This window comes from Dermacentor silvarum, chromosome 1, assembly GCF_013339745.2.
Source record: "Dermacentor silvarum isolate Dsil-2018 chromosome 1, BIME_Dsil_1.4, whole genome shotgun sequence".
NCBI classification, from domain to species: Eukaryota; Metazoa; Arthropoda; class Arachnida; order Ixodida; family Ixodidae; genus Dermacentor; species Dermacentor silvarum.
The window spans coordinates 120,422,709-120,441,327 of NC_051154.1; the positions used below are offsets into that span (position 1 = coordinate 120,422,709).

Genomic DNA, 18,619 nt, shown 5'->3' on the forward strand with positions numbered 1-18,619 from the left:
ATTTCATTGTTTCAAATCGCGGCCACGGCAACCACATTTCGGTGGGGTTGAAATTCAAAATTTTCCGTGTGCCATGCATTGGGTGCACGTTAAAGAATCCCAATTGGTCAAATTAATCCGAAATCCCCCATTACGGTGTGCCTCATAATCATATCATGGTGTCGGCACATAAAACCTAAAGCTTTAATTAATTTTTTAAATTTCATCGTTCATTTGTAGAGAGTATAATGCGCAATGCAGGAGCAGCAACCTATTCACGCATATGCAAGCAAGCAATATGAGTGCCATCAATCTTTGACGCTGATTTTGTGTGTGTGTGTGCTTTATCTAAACTTTTGAGTTTTGATTGCATACATTTGTAAAATTTAAAGTTCGTCTTTGTTTTGCTCCGGCTGGCTGGTCAATATTTCGTTGGAGTACCCATATTGATAGGATGCTCACTCTAAAACTGCCTACTCTTTGGGTCAAGGATAATGCACCCCGAGGCTGTGTCCTAGTGTGATTATAAAGAGTGGTATTAAAAGGTCTGTTGTTTGTCAGAAAAAGTGTTACTTCAAGAAATTTTGGGCAGATAAGGTAATGACCCTGCTACTAATACTTTGTGGTTACAGCAATGAGGTATTTTATGTTGTCCTAACTTTATGCTACAGCTTATGTCAGTGTTGATTTTGTGCAAGATCATGCAAGTTTTATCAACTCGCTATTCCAGTAACCATTGAATGACAAGGTAATTTGCAAAATTTTCTAGGTTTTTGATGCCTACGCCCAGTTTGAAGAAAGTGTGCTCTGTGCTAAAATGGAAGAAACTAGCAAATCAAAGCCCAGTGAAGAAAGTAAGTGCAGTTTTGTGCGCTTTTGGTGTTCTTTTTCACATTGGTCATATTTCTGTTGCACTTCATTGTGGGTGAACTCTTGATCACATTTTTTTTTTTTTTTTCATAAAATGTGGACCTGTTGCAAATAACAGCATATGTAATAAAAGAAACCACCTTTTATCGAAGTCGAAAAGTGCATATGAAGTTAAAATAGACTATTTCAGAAATACTTTGCCTCAAAAAGTACTTAAATGTGTTCAACAAAAGCGGAGTTATTGACAATCAAACGCCCCCTGCGCTGTGCTTCCGCTCCTTCTTCAATGACTCGTACTGCGCAGGATACAGTGGAGCAGGGCATGCCCACAATGCTCCACCTACTGATGGTCACCGTGGCACGCAGTTCAAATTTGATTTTGGATGTTCACATGGACACCACTACTTCTGATTTTGGTGCCTACGATGCGCCAAACGTTAGGCAAATGCGGTTGTCCTCTCCTCAGCGAGCTGCAGTTGCCGCGGTATCTACGCTACGCAGCAGACCGAAGCTACATGCAGCTGTAGTGCGGATGCACCACGTTTGCTTTATGCACGACAGGGCCTCACTGCACTCTTGCGCTCATATGCTCCTGTCTGGCTGTGCTACGTGGTGCGGACCGGTTTTGTCCTGCACTAGCTTGACTGACGGATAGTAGTCACAACCAACTTGCGCATTTTGAAGCGCTATTAATAGCTGAGTGTGAAACGAAGTCTGCCTAGGTATCTAACCACGAGCGGCCAGGAGTGAGCACGCGCTCACAAGTGTGCGTGTTGTGTGACCTTAAATTTTGCGTGGTTCAAGGCTAGTTAGTGTTCAAAACTAGTCGAAATTAGTGCCACCTGACAGCTACAACACAATGTATCTTAAGTAATTGTGTCAGAAATAAGAATGTAATGCATAAAATAGAGTAATTAAATTGAATGGTAAGCTTCAAACAGTTTTTGTCTTGCATCATTTGTTCAGGTGATCTTGACCTTGAATTGCGTCTGGCACGTTTTGAGGATCTTATGGATCGAAGACCACTCCTGTTGAACAGGTCTGTTGGATTGTTAAAAATGCTTTTAAAAGCAGACTGCTTCATCCTGACTTATCTGCATTTTATCTATGTTGTAGTGTCTTGCTGCGACAGAATCCACACAATGTTCATGAGTGGCTGAAGAGAGTTAAGCTTTTTGAAGGAAAGCCTAGAGAGGTAAGTAAAACTATTCGTCAAAATTGTATTTGGCTAACTGCCATATCTATCTAATGTGGATTTACTGTTTATATTGTTTATGATGCCTTCTCGGATTTCTTCTTTTCAATGGGGCACCAGATAATCAACACTTTCACGGAAGCTGTTCAAACCATTGACCCCAAGCTGGCCACTGGAAAACTGAATGTTTTATGGGTGTCTTTTGCCAAGTTTTATGAAGAAAATGATCAAATTGAAGACGTGAGTATTGTAACACTCCTCCTATACACACATACCTCAGCTTAAAGATAGGTTAGCCAGGAGGAAATGATTACTAGCAAATAATATGATCACTCTTATTACAGATGTAATAAGAGTAATGTAATATGTAATGCTGTGCGAGCGATCCTCTTATAACGCATATGGAATTGCCATTCACTTGACTGCAAATACAGCCATTAAAGTTTCCTCCAAAAGCAAACAGCCCGGTCCAAGTTGTTACATAAACCTTTGTTTCACAGTGGATCACACTGCTATGCTATCTGCCAAGTGTAGAAATTACGACCGCTCACTAGCAGCAACAGCCACTGTGCTTCATGTGAAACTGCATTATAGGACATGCCATAGAAACAAAACATCTTAATTTCAGAGGGCATCTAAAACATTTCTAAGCATGACCTTGCCATTAATTAATTTTTGTCGAAGCTTCAACAAGTCTCAGGCATTGCAGAGTTAAAATTTGTGTTGAAGGGCAGTTTTAAGAGACAAAGCATGTGGTACTGATAATCCTCTCTCTCTTTATTTTTTTTTTTAGAAGTCGGACATTCATTGCTGAAGCATTGGTTCACATGCGCAATACAGTTAAATCTTGATTTAACAAAGCCGGTAAAATCTGCAATTTGCTTTGTTATACCGAAATTTCGTTGTACAGGGAACTTCTGTTAATTCAATTCTGACAGGACCGACGAAACTGGACGAAATATCCGGCAGGTCGAATTAAACAAAATGAAGAAAAAAAGCGGAAACACGCCGGTAGTTCACTTGGCAGTATTTTCCTTTAAAGTTAGCTTCGCCGAAATTCAGCCGTGCTGTGCGTTGAAGCATACAAATCAGGGAAAGGTGCCATTATTATGGGACATAGCCCAGGTTACTTAATTTACACACGCACAATGCCATCTCTGGTTACAGTATGAGCACCAAGACACCTAATAAGTTTACTGGCAGGCCTTCAGAGATTTAGATAGACCCTCGCTCTTTTGTTGGCTTCAAGCATCTCCTTGACTTTTGGAGCTTTTTCATCTTACTGCCTTTCTTTTCGCTAGCTTTCCCAAAACACAGATGGTTTTTCTCTGCTTCTCGATGCACAGGGGTGCGTATAATTAAGGAATGCGTACTAGGCTCTGTTAATGGTCTCATCTATGAGACCCGCATGGTGAGAAACGAGGGCTCAGATTGCCACACACACGGAAAGAGATCTGAATGGCTGCCAGTATGCTTAGTAGGCATCTGGGCGCTAGTAGTGTGATAGGAGGCAGCATGTACGCGCCTTTATAATTAAGGAATGCTTACTGTGTCCCGTGACAGTGGCCTTTTTAAAGCCATTCTTGGCATGCTTCACCGCAATAAAGTGTGTATGCTTCACCGCATAACATGGCTGTATTGCGGCAAAGCTGACCATTCAAGTTCTAATTATTTGGCAAAGGCCAATTTTGATATCAAAATAACGGAAGTTGGGGCCATAAAAACGTGTGGGCACCAGCCAGGACCTTCAATCGGGATTGAATTAATCACAAAATAGAATTAACCGGAGTCGAATTAACAGAAGTCTACTGTATTGAGATTCGAGCTTTTATGCAATAAGTACAGCTGCCAATAAATTTTTCTTGCATGGAAAGGGCCGCTAAATTTTCCGAATTATTGGGCAGTCGGAAAAAGCAAATTTGAATGAGAAAAAATTCATTTTGTGGAATTTGAGAGTTGGTGATGAAAAATACGGTTCCATGCCATGCCAACGATATCTTCACATTGGCGGTGTGAAGCGAAGCCAGCCACGCTTTCGCGTTCACTCCTCCCTCGTGGCTGATAGTGTCGCCCGCAGTGATACGACGCTATCATGAAAAGTGCTGGCAGTGGGGAGCGAATGGTTCGACTGTCTCTCGCTTCCACGTGGTAGATTGCTTCTAAAGCAGGGCATGCGGGCTGCGTATTCACTCAGCCACGCTGACAGCCATGCGCAGCCTTGGCTGCACTAAAAACACGAGACGTGCACCAACCTGCCCCCCCCCCCCTTCCTCCCCCCTCTCCTCCTCTCGTGCGCGCTTGATCGGGTTACCGCGAGCTCGATCCCCTCCGTCCCCTTGCTCACGCGAGAAGATGGCGCTCATCATGACAATCAAGCCACTATCCTTCTCGCCTCACCTTCGCACGCTTTCACTCGCACTCAAATCATACAGTGCGCAAGGCGCGATAGGATCTTATGATTGCAGTTGGAATTCATATGGAACATGACACTGCTGCTCTTCGGCGGTTCCTCTTGGTCCTGCGGTGTGTGATTTGAGAGGTGCTTTTGCAAGCAGCCGCTTGTTATTCCACCACATCACTATCTGCGTCCGCGAAAGTTTTCATTTATTGTCTCGGTATTCCTTCGAGGCGGCAGTGAAATTTCGTTATATTGAAATCGTGTATATTGAGGTTTAAATACATGGTATAAAAGTTAAATACTTATTTATATCGAGGTGTAACTGTATTTATGGGATGAATTTGAAGATCAATGAAGTCCACCATGTGCCACTTTCACTGCCATTAAAGGGGCCCGAACCACCCCTCGTGCTTGGTAAAAAAAAAAAAAAAACAAAAAAACACACACACACACACATTCTGCTGGATAGTATACACTGCTGTAAACATCCCAGCCAATTTTGTACTTGTGCGCAGCGCATGGAGCTCGCCAGCAGAGTGAGAAGTCACCTTTTTCTCAAACACTCTCTTTTCAAACAGAAAGAAGCCTTCTTCTCACCCGTTTTGAAGCTGCCGTTGACTTGCATATGTCGGCATATGCAAGATTCCTATAGACAGCTGCTATTGGCCGATAGCTTACATCAAACAAGAAGGGTGTTTGGATCAGTGCGATTCTTCCTACTGTTACTGTGTTAACTGTTAATTGACGCACTTTAGTATACTAAACAGGCTGAAGTCACTGAAAATCTATGCTTCGAATTTCTGTAAGAATCGTGCACTTTTGAAAGAAGCCAACAGAGTCTCACTTGGCCGTGCCCGCCCACTTAAGAATGAAACATTGGCCACACTGCTTATCGGTGTCATAGCCGGAGGGTCTCGCTAAATTCGATTAGTTCTGAACACTCAACTAGACTCAAACCATGCAAAACTTAAGCCCACACCACATGTATACTACGCCTGCCGCGCCTTGCGAGGAATGGCAGTTAGCACCTACAAGGGCACCAGTGTGCGGCTCAGTCCAGGCCACTCCTGGACTTTCAAAATGCTCAATGTTAATTTGCCTACTATCCGTGCATGACAAAGCCACTCCATACCATGGCCTGACTGGAGCACAAGAGCACAAGTGCAAACTCTAGCCCTACCTTGCATTACTGTTTGTGCTTAGCTGCATCTACTATGTAGCGTAAATACAGTGCCGCGACAAGCCCTCTCATCGTAACAGCGTAGGCGGGGCACCGCCACCAATGGTGCCCTGCTCGGATTGGAGGACGTTGAGGAGGAATAGGAAAATTAAATAGTGTGCTTGTAGTATTTGTGCTTGTAGTATCTGTGCTTGTACTAGGTCTTCTTAAGAAATTATTTTGGTAATGTATCCCTGGGAAGCACCATACTCATTGCAAGACGTTTTTGAGTCTTCAAAGAAGGTTGGTCCAGGGCCCCTTTAACTAAAAAATAACTAAGATCTCTTCTTTACTTCTCTTCATAGTGTTACGCAAATGTTATGCATGTAGCAATATTAACACTTCTTGCTTCTGGCTGGAAAAGCACTCAAACATTAGTACTTTCAGTAGTACGGTAGTCTAATTACCCACCGTGGTTGCTCAGTGGCTATGGTGTTGGGCTGCTGAGCACGAGGTCGCGGGATCGAATCCCGGCCACGGCGGCCGCATTTCGATGGGGGCGAAATGCGAGAACACCCGTGTACTTAGATTTAGGTGCACGTTAAAGAACCCCAGGTGGTCCAAATTTTCCAAAGTGCCCCACTACGGCGTGCCTCATAATCAGATCGTGGTTTTGGCACGTAAAACCCCATAATTAAATTTTTTTTAGTCTATCTAATTATGCTTTCTTCTTTTTCCTATATAGGCTCGAATTATTTTTGAAAAAGCAACCCAGGTGCCTTTTACAAAAGTGGAAGACCTCGCTCATGTATGGTGCGAGTGGGCAGAGATGGAACTGCGACACGAGTAAGGGATTTTTCTTCAAACAGTATTGCTCCTTGTGTGACACCATGTTCTTTTCTACTTTAGACTGGCAACCAACCTTTAAAGGGGCCCTGCCAACAGGTTCAGTCTGTTGTTTTCATTCACTGTTAGCAGTGTGGGTCTTTGCAGTGTGTGAACTGCCATGAAAGTGCTGACATCAGAGTATTTAGTGCTTTAATCTGCTCTAGGAATGTGTGAATTTCTTGTTGACCACAGCAGCGTGTGGCATTGATTTTTGGCAGAAGATGTAATGAGCTTAGAGGTAAGCCTGCAGGCAACACGCGCAGCAAGGAGGAATGGCTGGCTTAACACTCCAGCAGTCATGTGTGCGCTAGGCGGGTGGACATGATGGGTGAACCACAAGGACAAACACCAAAAAAAAAAAAAAAAATGTAATGAAACACCCTGTTTGCTGTGATTGGTTGGGTTAACACTTTGCATGTCTTTTCATCATAGTCTTTAAACAAATGCAAAAGAGCAATGTGGTTAAGCTTTACAGCCTTTTCATTTAGAAAGCAAGCACAATAATAAACGTTGAAGTATCGAAAGAGTGAAATTGGGACCTGGGGCCAGAAAAAGAAGGCCACTGCCTTCTAGTTCAAATCTTGAAGATTTCCCATTCTCTGGGCAATTCCTTCTGCTCCCCACCTCCTCTGAATGGTACTACAGTGATGGCTGAGTAGGGATGAACCACCACACTTATTGCGGGAGCCAACCTAGCCATGGACACAGGCGTACTGATCGATGACTGAAGAACAGCTAAAATGGTCACCATCCAGGTGGGCGCTGGGCACATTCTCTACATTGTGCTCGGCCTACTTCGTCCTCTTCATCACCGCTGGAGCAGTGACCTTTTAAAGTTAAGGACCACTGCTCGAACTAGAAGCGAGAAATAGAAGTTAGTGCGAACATGAAAATGCAAAAAAGATTAAGTACATGAGAATGCGAAACCTGTGTACAAAAGAGAGGCATTAGAAAACTGTGCACACTATGTACAGTAATGTGCAGAAGTTTCACTCCAGGGTTGATTGGGTACCAGTCAGGTCAAAACGGCAGAGGCCTAGGGTGCACGTAAATGTGTCTGGTGGTCTGGCTTGGGAGGACAAGCGCACAGCAGTGATAGCTTCACAAATAGGATCCCGATGATTGCTGCACCATGAAAGCTGTGACGATCACAGTCGTGTTGCTGGCTACAGTTGGCGCGTTCTTGGAGCCTTTGCGTGTACCGGTAGTGTAGGCCAGAAGAAACACTTTCTTTCTGTGTCGTGTTTGATGACAGGGTCAGAACGGCCGGTTCAGAGTGGTGTGGAAAATGCAGAATCCACAAAATGTCACCTGAATTTGAGCTGGTCAGGGAATGAGCGTGGTGGCACACCTAGGCACTGCCGAGGCACATAGTAAGAGTGTCTAGCCTGGTGTCTGCTTATAATTGTGGGGTCTCAAGTGCTTTTGGAACAAAGGACATGGTACACAGTAGTGCAAACAAACAAAAGGACATTTATTTCTCCTTCTCTACAATAAGCCAGCTAGCCGAATTAGACAACGACTGATGGAATACGTTGACAAATCGAGAAAGTTTGACTCATCGCACAAGGATATCGAGTGAGTAATGTTTGCCCCTGCCAGGACACCAATGCCCAAGTTGTCCGCTGGGGAAGTCACGTGAATGTAGATGCGTTCGAACGATCGGGAGGGCTTTCGTGGCTCCCGTAGAGTGCATGGACGAGCGCGCAGACTCGTTCCTCTTGTGCCCGAGTATCCACGCTGTCAGGTGGTGCTAGAGTTACTCTATATGCTCCCTACAGGAGCAAAGTTGGGCATAGGTCCACCATCTTGCAATACAAATTTGTGCAGTGAAGCCACCTCTCGTTCACGCAGGGGCTGCGTTTAAGAGCGAACGCGGAGCCGGAGTTGAAAGACACGATCCGCGAACAGCGGAGACCTATGAGAGCACCCGCTTCAGTGGTGTACACGCGGGATACTGGTGTTATGTGGACCCGCCCGACTGCTCGATGCGTACTCGTATGTGGTGTCAGCCGGACCATTGGTTTCATTCTGTCGTCTGCTCGCATAAGCTCTCACGCGCTCTTTTTTGGTCTCCTTCACGCTTGTTTCGATTGTCATGTTTCGATTGTGGCGTCGCACCGCAAACACCGCAATAAAATGCAGAGCTGCTGCGAACATTTTCTTAAAACAGTAAAGTCGTAGGCGAGAATTGCATGCTAGCAGGTCACACGTGGGCGCTTGTGTTATTTTACGCGTTTTACCAGAACCTTTAAAATATAGAACCAAATAAGGCGTAAGCTTACCTCGCAAATTCTTGCATTTCTGGGAGTTGGCTTGCCGCGTCCCATTCGCAAAAGCCACTGCAGTCGGCGTCGAATGACTGACCGGGCGCACGGTATGTAAAAAAAAAAGACTTTCCACACTCACTGCACTTCCTGCAGTAGGGTGCACTGCAACCTGTCATGCCGATAGCGCAAGTGACGGGCACAGAACAGGAAGACATTACGCGATTCGCCCAGAGAATTAATGCACTCTTGCCAAAGCTGCCGCGTCTCTCAGACAATATCAAACGCGCCGCGCAGGTGGTGATGGCGTTGGAATTCACGAGGCCAAAAGGAGGAACGGTGTTGCGGTAGGTCGGTTTCTCTGCAGCAATTTGGAGTTCCACGTGACCGCGCTTAGCGAATGGCAAGGGAGCGGCACGTGGAAAACTAAAGCCTAACTCTGGCTCCAAATTCACGAAATGTTTGACGCAGAAGTTCACCAAGAGTGAATTAGGTGGGGTGCAGGACTTCACTGGTGGAAAGTACGAAATCTTTCTGAAAATGCGCGCGGTGGTCGAGCTACACTACACCACCACCACCAGCTTCTGCCGTCGCACATGCTATGCTGGGAAGGTGGATTCCAGGAGACAGAGAGTCATGCAGGGAAAACAACACCGGGGAATGCAAGAGTCAAGCATCCCCACATCCCCCTAATGTTATGCACCAGAATGTGGGGTCTCAAATGCTCTATGGAACATGTATACAGCAGCGGAAACAAACAAAATGCCATTTATTGTGCCTTTTAAAGCGAAGCTTTCTTTGTCTTTTCCTTCGACTTTTCCATTGCTGTTGCTGTTGATGTCTGGCACACCGCATCGGGGGGTGGTTCAGAGCGTTTGTATACAGAGCAGGAGCGCGGAATAGAGGAAACTTGTTTGAACCCTTCTGTCGCGTCGCCACAATAGCTTCTAGCGTTCCCTAGACGTTGCCCCATTACTCTCTAGACCATGGGTTCTCAAAGTGGGTTCCGCGGAACCTTGGGGTTCCGCAGGCCCCTGCTCGGGGTTCCGCGAGCCACTGATAAATTTCCGTGCTTCCGCGTCACCAAGTGGCTAAAACGGCGAAAACGAGGTGCGCTCGATCCACAGAACCTCCATTATTCATGCCCGTGTGTCAAAAAGCACAGCACAGCGCGTAACGGCAACGCGCGAACTGCGCAAACAGCTTGTAGCCATCCAACCTCCGAAAACGGGCAGCGCGCCTAAGCTTTCGCACTTGAATCTCAGAGGCCGTAATTTACCAACATGCGCATTTCTCCCGTTTGTAGATAGCATAGGTGCCGATTGCGTGCGCACTGACGTATACGTTGGAGGAATTTAAAAATGAAGAAAAAAATGCGCGGAACGTCGCAAATACGCGTCGCATAAGAGAAAGAACGGCGCTAGCGTCCAACCGAAACGAAGCGGCGCAGTCCGCATCGCCATGGTCCTCAGCGGCAATCGTGCGCGGCACTTGATTGACAGCAACGCCGGAGCGCTTCGTGCCTAATTGTTCCCTTAAAGACTTTATTCTTGCGTTTATCCCCGCGCGTAACACCGCATTGACGGCATGCAGCATGCCTTCATAAGTGCGTAGTCGCCATCCATGATCACGTCGATAACCACCGCAGTTTTGTCCGCAGCGGTTGCGGCAAGCAGTAGTTTCGTTTTTACTCGGTGCGCGCATCGGCTGCGTGCCTTCACAACTGCGTAGTCGCCATCCATGGTAACGTCGATAGCGACCGCGGCTTCGTCCGCACCTCTTGCAGCGAACGGTAGTTTCGTTTTGACTTGGTGCGTGCGTCGGCCGCCTTCCTTCTGAACCGCAAGGTCGCCGTCCATGATCGCGTCGATAGCGGCCGCGGTTTCGTCCGCAGCGGTTGCGGCAAGAAATAGTTTTGCTTCGACTCAGTGCAGAGCTGTCGAAGATTAAGAGCACCGGCAACATCGCGATGGACGGACAATTTGTTGGCGAGCAGCTAACTGGCGAAAAAATAATCGGGATGTACGCGCGCGAGGCCTTCGCCGCTGCTAGCGCTAACCAGTTATGAGAGGATGAGAATTTCAGCTTCCGCACTGGTGTTGTGCTAAATATAAACAGGATTTGCCGATTCATTGCGTAAATAAAAGCGTGTTGACGTAGTTAAGCATTTGTCTGTTGTCTTGATACCTTCGACATTCGGTTATTTAGGACATACGGTTAATTCGGGGGGGGGGGGGGGGGGGGGGGTTCCTTGGCGCTCCATAGAGCTTAGCAGGGTTCCCTGGAGCGACCATGCTTGAGAACCCCTGCTCTAGACTTGTAATGATACGTCACCCCCGTGAAAGCATTGCAGAAACTGCAGCGCTTACCTTTGTACTAACGTGCAACAGTCCTGAGGGGAGGTAGATACAACAGTAGAGAGGAGGCAGAGAATGAGTAGAACTGATGCAGTTGCAGAACGAGTGAATAACAGCCTTGCCACTCTTCACTCACAGTTCGCATACATTGGAGGGAGCGTGGGAGAGGGAAAAGGCAACGTAAGAAGGCAAGGAAATTATAGTAATAAACACGGCTGCAGTTGTGGACAAACTGGATAAATTTAAATTCAAGGGACAGTACGGTACATTTTTGTTATTTCTGAAAAAGAAACGCCATGCAAGTTTGTCTAGTAGACAACTGACGCAGGGCATGCAGACGCAAAGCCACTATAAAGCACCACAGCGTCTAGACAACACTATACCATTAAATCAACACTTCTGTACTCTTTGGAGTAGCTTTATGGCTATAGCATTGCTCGAGGTCACGGGTACGATCCCAACCACAACAGCCATATATCAACAGGGGCGAAATGCAAAATTGCTTGTGTACTTCAATTTAAGTTCACGTTAAATAATCCCAAGTGGTTAAAGTTAATCCGGAGTTTCCCACTACCGTGTGCCTCATAATCAGATTGTGGGTTTGGCAAGTAAAGCCCCATAATTTAATTAAAGTTTAACACTTCTACCGCAATGCATCATGTAAGGCCAACACCTCCGCGTCATTGTTAGATTCTATGGCAGTATGTATGGCAAAGTAGCATGACGACACGGATCGAAGTGCACCTGTGCAATCTAGGAGGCGTTGGTATGGCAATGACAGTGCTTATCCTGCAGGCTATGAACAAAGGCGCACAACAACGCCTCAAGCAAACACGTCTCGCTGTGTGTTATGTGTACTGTGCAGACAAGTGGCGCACGCGAGGTAACGTTTAACATGAACTCCCCACTTTCGTATTGCACTAAATGCTTAAGAACTTAGACATTTTTTGTAAACATCACCGCCAATTATTGTAAATAGACGCAAATGGCACAGAAAGCTTCGCTTACATCGATTCCCACAGTGCGTGGGATCCACATAATTTTATTCAGCAATGCCAGCTAATCGAATTACTCAATGTATGGAACATGCCAATGAAATATGCTGAGGAATCGAGGAAGCTCTACTTATTACATAAAAATACTGAGTGAATACGTTCGCCTTATGCCGGACACGAACGCCTAAGTCGTTCGCGGGTGCAGTCATGCAAACAGAGACGCATTCGAACGATTGGAAAGACCTCCGCGGGTCAATCCCGTGAAGGGCACAGTCTTGCGCGCCGCTTTTTCGCAGCCATAGAAGAGGAAACAAGTTCCTCTTGCGCCTAAGTATCCACGCCATCAGGTAACGCCAGCACAGGAACACTCGCGCCGTCTGTTGTCGTACTGCACAACACAGACGTCCATTGCCGCATGTGCTAGTGGAGAAACAGTATTCCAGAAGATGCAAAGCAGTGCGGGAAAAACATTATCAGGGGACGCGAGAGAGTTGAGCGTTCCCACATATTGCGGCCAAGGTGTCAAGCTCGCAACGACTGGTCCAGGCTTGCTCGATCAATTTAAGCGTGATGTTGTTATTGGAATCTTAGTCGTACTTGGGAAAAAGCTTTGTGTCACTCTTGTGTACTTCTGAAGTGTGTGGTAGCAGCATCTGGCCAGGCCCATGTGGAAGATTTGTTGGAGGTAGTAGCAGTGTAACGTCAGGCAGCCGCAGGCTTGTTGGCTGCGGTTGGCAAGAGGTTTCTGGTGCCAAGTCGCGTGAGCAAAGGAGCAGGGGTGGGACTCCTGCGCTAATTGCGCCATATTTATACAAACAAATTCCTGTGCCAAACTGCGCCAAACGTAGAAAATTGACCGAAATTGCGCCACGCTGTGCCAGAACGGCTTCGGCATTTGGGCTCCGGCAGTGGCCGCGAACTGCGAGTGGATTCATTCTCTGAAAAAGAGTCCAACTGTTCACATTCCACAGAACACACAACAGCTCCTCCCGCACAATCTCTTGTAATTTTCGCGCTTATAACACTGGATTTTTGGGCGCTTCCAGCAAGTGGCCGGCGCATGCACGGCCACTCCCAGCTGTTGTCACTGCTGTCGGAACAGCCAGGGCGGCTGTATTTAGAGTGTGCTAGAGCATGATTGAGTGGGCCAAGCAGCGTGGTGCTCCCTAGCTGAGGCACAAAACAACAAAAAGTAGGCTGAGGGCGCTGCAAGCAAACTAGATACAGTGTAGACCGCTTATAACGCAAGTCTCCGGAGTCGCAAATATCCGCACTATAAGCGGTACCGCACTATAACCAAAGCAACAATTTTAAAGACCCGCACATATGCAAAACATGTGCACCGAGCTGCCACGCGTATGCGACAGTCAAGGAATGCGGCTAGAACATTTGCATTCAAAGTCGAATCTCGTTAATTCGAACCAAATCACGCAGCGGTGCCTCCGACCTGCATTGCGCCGGCACCGCCATAGAGTAAAAGCTTAGGAGAGACCCCTAAATGTCGCGCGCGAACAAAACACAAAAAAAGAAAAAGAAACCCGGCAAGGTCGCCGATTTGCATTGCGCCCGACGTCTCAGCCACGCTACCATAGCCACGCGTAGAAAATGGCAGTGAACTCTTCTTTCTCCTTTATGCTTCCTCTACTTTCTAGTCACATGTTGACCTTGCACGCTGCGGCTATGGCGCAGAGGGAAGCAGCAGCGCTGTCCCAGGCCGGCCAACGCCCGCTTCCCGATAATGGCAGAAAACGAAACTTCGGGGAGCTGGCGCCGGGCCGGCTGTAGCGGCGGCGGGCGCGCACAGTGACAGTCGAAAGTGAGGGAGGTACGAGGGAGGGCGAGGGGAGCCACCGAAGCGGCAGAGATGCCGAGGCGAAATCCGCTTTCCTGCCGCCCTCCTCCCTCACATTCCACGGTCTCTGCGTGTGCCCTTCCCCGTGCCGTGCCGGCGCCGCCCGCTCCCTGAAGTTTTGTTTACTGCCGTTATCGTGAAGTGAGCGTTGGCCGGCCTTGGCAGTTTCGTGGCCCTTGCTCGGTATGCGCGCCGTGATATTTCGCGACTCGCACTCAAGATTCTGGTTTCAGCCTCACTGGCTCTTCGTTCGCACCACGTGCCGTTCTCCTCCTCTTCGTCTCTCTTCCTCGAACACTCCTTGGGGCGCCCGCTTGAGGGGAGCGTTCACCATCCACGCTGACTTCCGTACTCCCAGGCAGCCGCACTGTAACCGGTATTTCGTTTCCCACAACTGCACTATAAGCGATACGTGTATACATAGAGTGCTATGGGAAAATTAATGGGAGTCTGAAAAGACTGCACTATATCCGGCCCTGCACTATAAGCAGTTACGTTATAAGTGGTCTATACTGTATTAGGGAGACGCGCACTGCAGCGTGTTCAGCGGGCGGGCATCTCTGTCCCCAAGGCCAGTCTTTATCAGTCTTTATGCAGCGGGCGAGGCCTGAGCAAGGCCTGAGCAAGGCCTATGGGCGAGGCCTGAGCCATTTTGCCCTATCACGAAGGGCTAATGATGGGTTTGGAATAAAAAGTCGCAGTTTTGCCCGAAAGGTGAAGCATAGATTGCGATAGCAAATTAGCAGACAGCTAAACGAAGGGTAGTAGTTTTATTGGCCGTATAAACTTGGAAACATTTGCTACTGACTAAATTAGCAAACATGGTGTCATGCCCGCACAAGAAAACATGAACGCATCTCACTCGATGAACGCGGAAACTCGCTTTCAAAACGATGGAGTGACAAAGCGTGGCGCGAACAAATTGAGCTTCGTGCTGCCTCTCGCATCAACGCGAACAAAGCCACGAAAGCACAGTACATGGCGTACTGTGCCCCCGACGGAGTTTGCTTTCGAGATAGCGAGTCCCGGGCGGGCGCGCGCGGCTGTGACTTACGCAGTAGCCGCAAGAGTAGAACGCCCCCCCTCCCCCCATAGCCTTGCGCGCGCGTGATTGAGCCGCCATCGTTAGCTCACCCTCGCATGCTTTCACTGGCATATACAGCATATGGTGCGCGGCGACAATATTATCGCCTCTGGTTTTTGCATGGAACATCAAGGCGACGCCGACTGCAGAAATGTGCCTGGAGTGTCCGTATAATTGCTATCGCAATAAGAACAGATTGGAATAGATTTACGTTATACCAGCCGAGGTTTGATTGCGACTCTCTGGGTCTGCAGTGACTTATAGTGACCAAGAAATTATATTACCGGGTCGTTTGGACTGCATAATTTGAGAACATTTTTCACTATCAACATGTGCATATGTGTGGGAATGTATATGATCATAATGCCAATGATGTTTTCAGCTTTACAGGAATGCATGCGCCGTACAGCCACTCGACCCACTCTTCCATATTCTAGTACGCTATAGCTAAAAAGCGCACTTCTGCTATGCGCTTCGTGTTGGTTTATTTTGTGTTTCGTCGTGGTTTCGAAGTGTGCTGCCACATTCCATATTCCATTATTCCGTCAAAATTCAGATTAGCCTGCTCCAAACTGCTTCAAAAGGAAATTTTATGTGCTCCAAAATGAAATTTTGTCTGCTCCAAACTGCTCCAGAACGCAATTTTACTTGCTCCAAAAATTGCTCCAAAATGACTTTGGGCAGTCCCACCCCTGAAGGAGGCATTTCTTTAGGTGAATTTTAAGACAGTCTTTGGAGTGTGTGAGCTGAAACAATGCCAGTGCACTGTGAGTGGTATCAGAGGGCAGAATGGGAAGGACATTGGCACGAGGAGGTGCGTTTGATGGCACAGCTGGAGGATTAATCTTACTGTGGTGTTACCGCAGAAACTCACTTGTAACAGGTGAACTGGCATGCATCTTATAAGCTGGAAAATCACTGCTAGCGACTTTAGTATCTCCTGGGCTTGGACTTGGGACACCACACAATGTGGGATGAGTGCATGCTGCGACAGTGATAATTGGGGGGCATTATGGAGGTCCTCAATGTGAAGTGGCAAGCTCACTGAGTACGGACTTGGCGATGCCGGCAGCGGGTGTAAGTTTGTTTGTCTCAGCAAGTGGCTTTTTTGGTGTCGGTGCAGCGAGATATTAGTCGTCCATGTCGCAGCACTCACCAGGTAGGTGCCAATGGTGAAGACGACATGGGTTTTTGAAGCTTGAGAAGCTTGAGCAGTTGAAGGGGAGTGTGCCGTATTGCATTGTTGATTAGGAAGCTGTATTGTGGACTTCAGAAGAAAGCACTCTTGAGGCCATCATACATGTTCTCATCTGGTGATGGAATGTCAAGCCAAGAGAAAATGTCCGCAGGAATCTCACTCTTGAAGAGGAGGTGCTGCCAGAGCTGACAGGACGCACCATTGACATACAGCCGAGCCTCCACTTTAACAAACCACACAACATGGCTGTGTGGATGGCAGGGCCAGAGGTGCAGATGCCATGGGTTGTCTAGTTTTGAGGGGCACCATTCTTCTTGTTGTTCCATAGCTGTAGGCAAGGCTCGGTGGCACCGCCAATTATGTGGTGGCTGCGTAGCGATAAGCTGCCACGCTTATAGCGGTAGCCGGCTTGGCCATGGATGCACGTGTGAGGATCGACGGCTGAAGAACACCTAAAATAGCAGTCGTCAACTCGGGTGGCCAGGCGCTAAGGACTTAGCTGAGATCAGGGAGTAGTCTCAGTTTGTGCACACAACAACGACACCGTCAAAAAGCGCGAATGCCAGCTTTGTGGCCTTGGTCACCACAGTACTGTCACCACAGAACCTGGGGTTCTTTAATATGCACTCAATGCATGGCACATGGGCGTATTTGCATTTCACCCATCGAAATGCAGCCGCCGCAGTCAAGATAAGATCCCGTGCCCTCAGGCTTAGCAGCACAACGCCAAAGCCACTAGGCCAGCACGGCGGGTTGCTTTTATTACTAGCATTGCTTTCATTACTAGCAGCTTATGGTGTCACTGAGTGGTTGAAATATAAAAGAGGATGCATTTAATTTTGTGTGCTTCTTGTTTGAACTTTGAAGCTGAATAACTTTTGTTTGCACACACCAGTATTTGCAATTCTGTTTGCATTAAAGTAAGGACCATACGAGTAATCCTTTGAAGTGAGATGATTTATATTCAAACCAATGTTACAGAGCCCATTACGGACACCCTTTTTTGTAGTACATTAGCAACCTTGCCACTGAAAGCATCTGCAGTCGGTGACAAGTTTTGGATGTAGGAGGAAACCTTCCAACAAAAGTGTCCTGCACCTGCTCTCTTTCGTGCTCTTGCAGAAAAAAGAAACATTTTTTCGCACAGGCATAAAAAGAAGGCATGGTCAGGTCTTGAGGCACACTCTGTGGGATAAGACTTTAACAGGCTGCACCAACACTAAGAAAGCACACTTTGCCAATTCATGCACAAATTTCGAAGAGTCATTGAAGCAATTCGAGCCTGGACAATGCTGCTAGATTGACAAGGCTGCTTACTCCATTGAGCAGGCATGTACACAAAGAGTGGCGCTACGTTGTGGTGGACTTTGTCCCTTCAAAGTTCTGCAGTCCTCACCAAGAAGCATGCTGCCTTCACGTGTTTGCAGAGGAAAAGGGTGATGAGGCATTGTAGTGCAAACACAAATTTATACAGTAGAATCTTGGTAAAGCGAAATCACTTAAATGGCATTGCCAGTTGAACGGAGCAACTGCCTCTATATTGATTGGTTTTGTATTTGGATATAACAAAAAAACTCCTGTTAAGTTAATCATAACCACAATCTTCACAACTCTCAGTAAACGAAGCAACAAAAGTAAGCTCTAAAGTACTTTATTTATTTATTTATTTTTTCCAGAAGGCATAGGCTGATTTTTATTTTGCAATACCTGTAAAAAGCAATGTCAAAGACTCAAGCAAGGAAAAATTTGATAAATATTTAATGTATAGAATGTGCAGTCTGGACAGCTTGGCAGCACTGCCATTTGCCCCATAGACAGCGGAAATAAAAATGACTGAAATTTTGGATGCCTTATAGTGCTATAGTGCTCTTTTCGATAATTCCATCAGCATGACCTTGTGCTAATTCAGCCACCGAGTCCAGCAGTAAGAGCGATGTTCTTGCTTTTTTACATTGCAGGTGCCTCCTATAAATCAAAACTAGTGAAGCCTAGTCAATCCACAAGTCGCCTACCGTGCTGAAACCATGGGACAAACTAGCTGCTACATTCACTTCTAACCACGGGACAAACTAGCTGCTACATTCACTTCAAAACACAGGGCAAACTAGCTGCTACATTCACTTACTTATTCTTAACATGTGTAACAGTTGTTGCGGCTTGAGGTGGTGTTTGGACCAGGAATCCACCAAGCCCATCGATGAATACATCTGGTAGTAGGAAATGAAGGAAAAGGTTTAATTTACATTATGATGGAGGGGGCCTCTGGTACGGAAGCCCACTCCATCAGGAGCATACTAAACGTCTGAGTTCGCATCAGGACACGTCAGAACCACCCTCACTGCACCACACGTCCCCGCTTTTAATCCCTTCGTCTTCC

At 47.0% G+C, this 18,619-nt stretch overlaps 1 protein-coding gene across 1 annotated transcript in view; it reads left to right on the forward strand.

The window, feature by feature from the left end:
* LOC119435932 (pre-mRNA-splicing factor syf1 homolog) overlaps window positions 1-18,619 on the forward strand; it is a 119,604-nt gene that overhangs the window by 49,992 nt on the left and 50,993 nt on the right. The window contains exons 8-12 of the mRNA XM_037702633.2: window positions 749-833; window positions 1,816-1,888; window positions 1,966-2,044; window positions 2,165-2,284; window positions 6,347-6,447. Of these exons, the coding sequence (XP_037558561.1) occupies window positions 749-833; window positions 1,816-1,888; window positions 1,966-2,044; window positions 2,165-2,284; window positions 6,347-6,447 (458 nt within the window). The remainder of the gene's footprint in view (window positions 1-748; window positions 834-1,815; window positions 1,889-1,965; window positions 2,045-2,164; window positions 2,285-6,346; window positions 6,448-18,619) is intronic.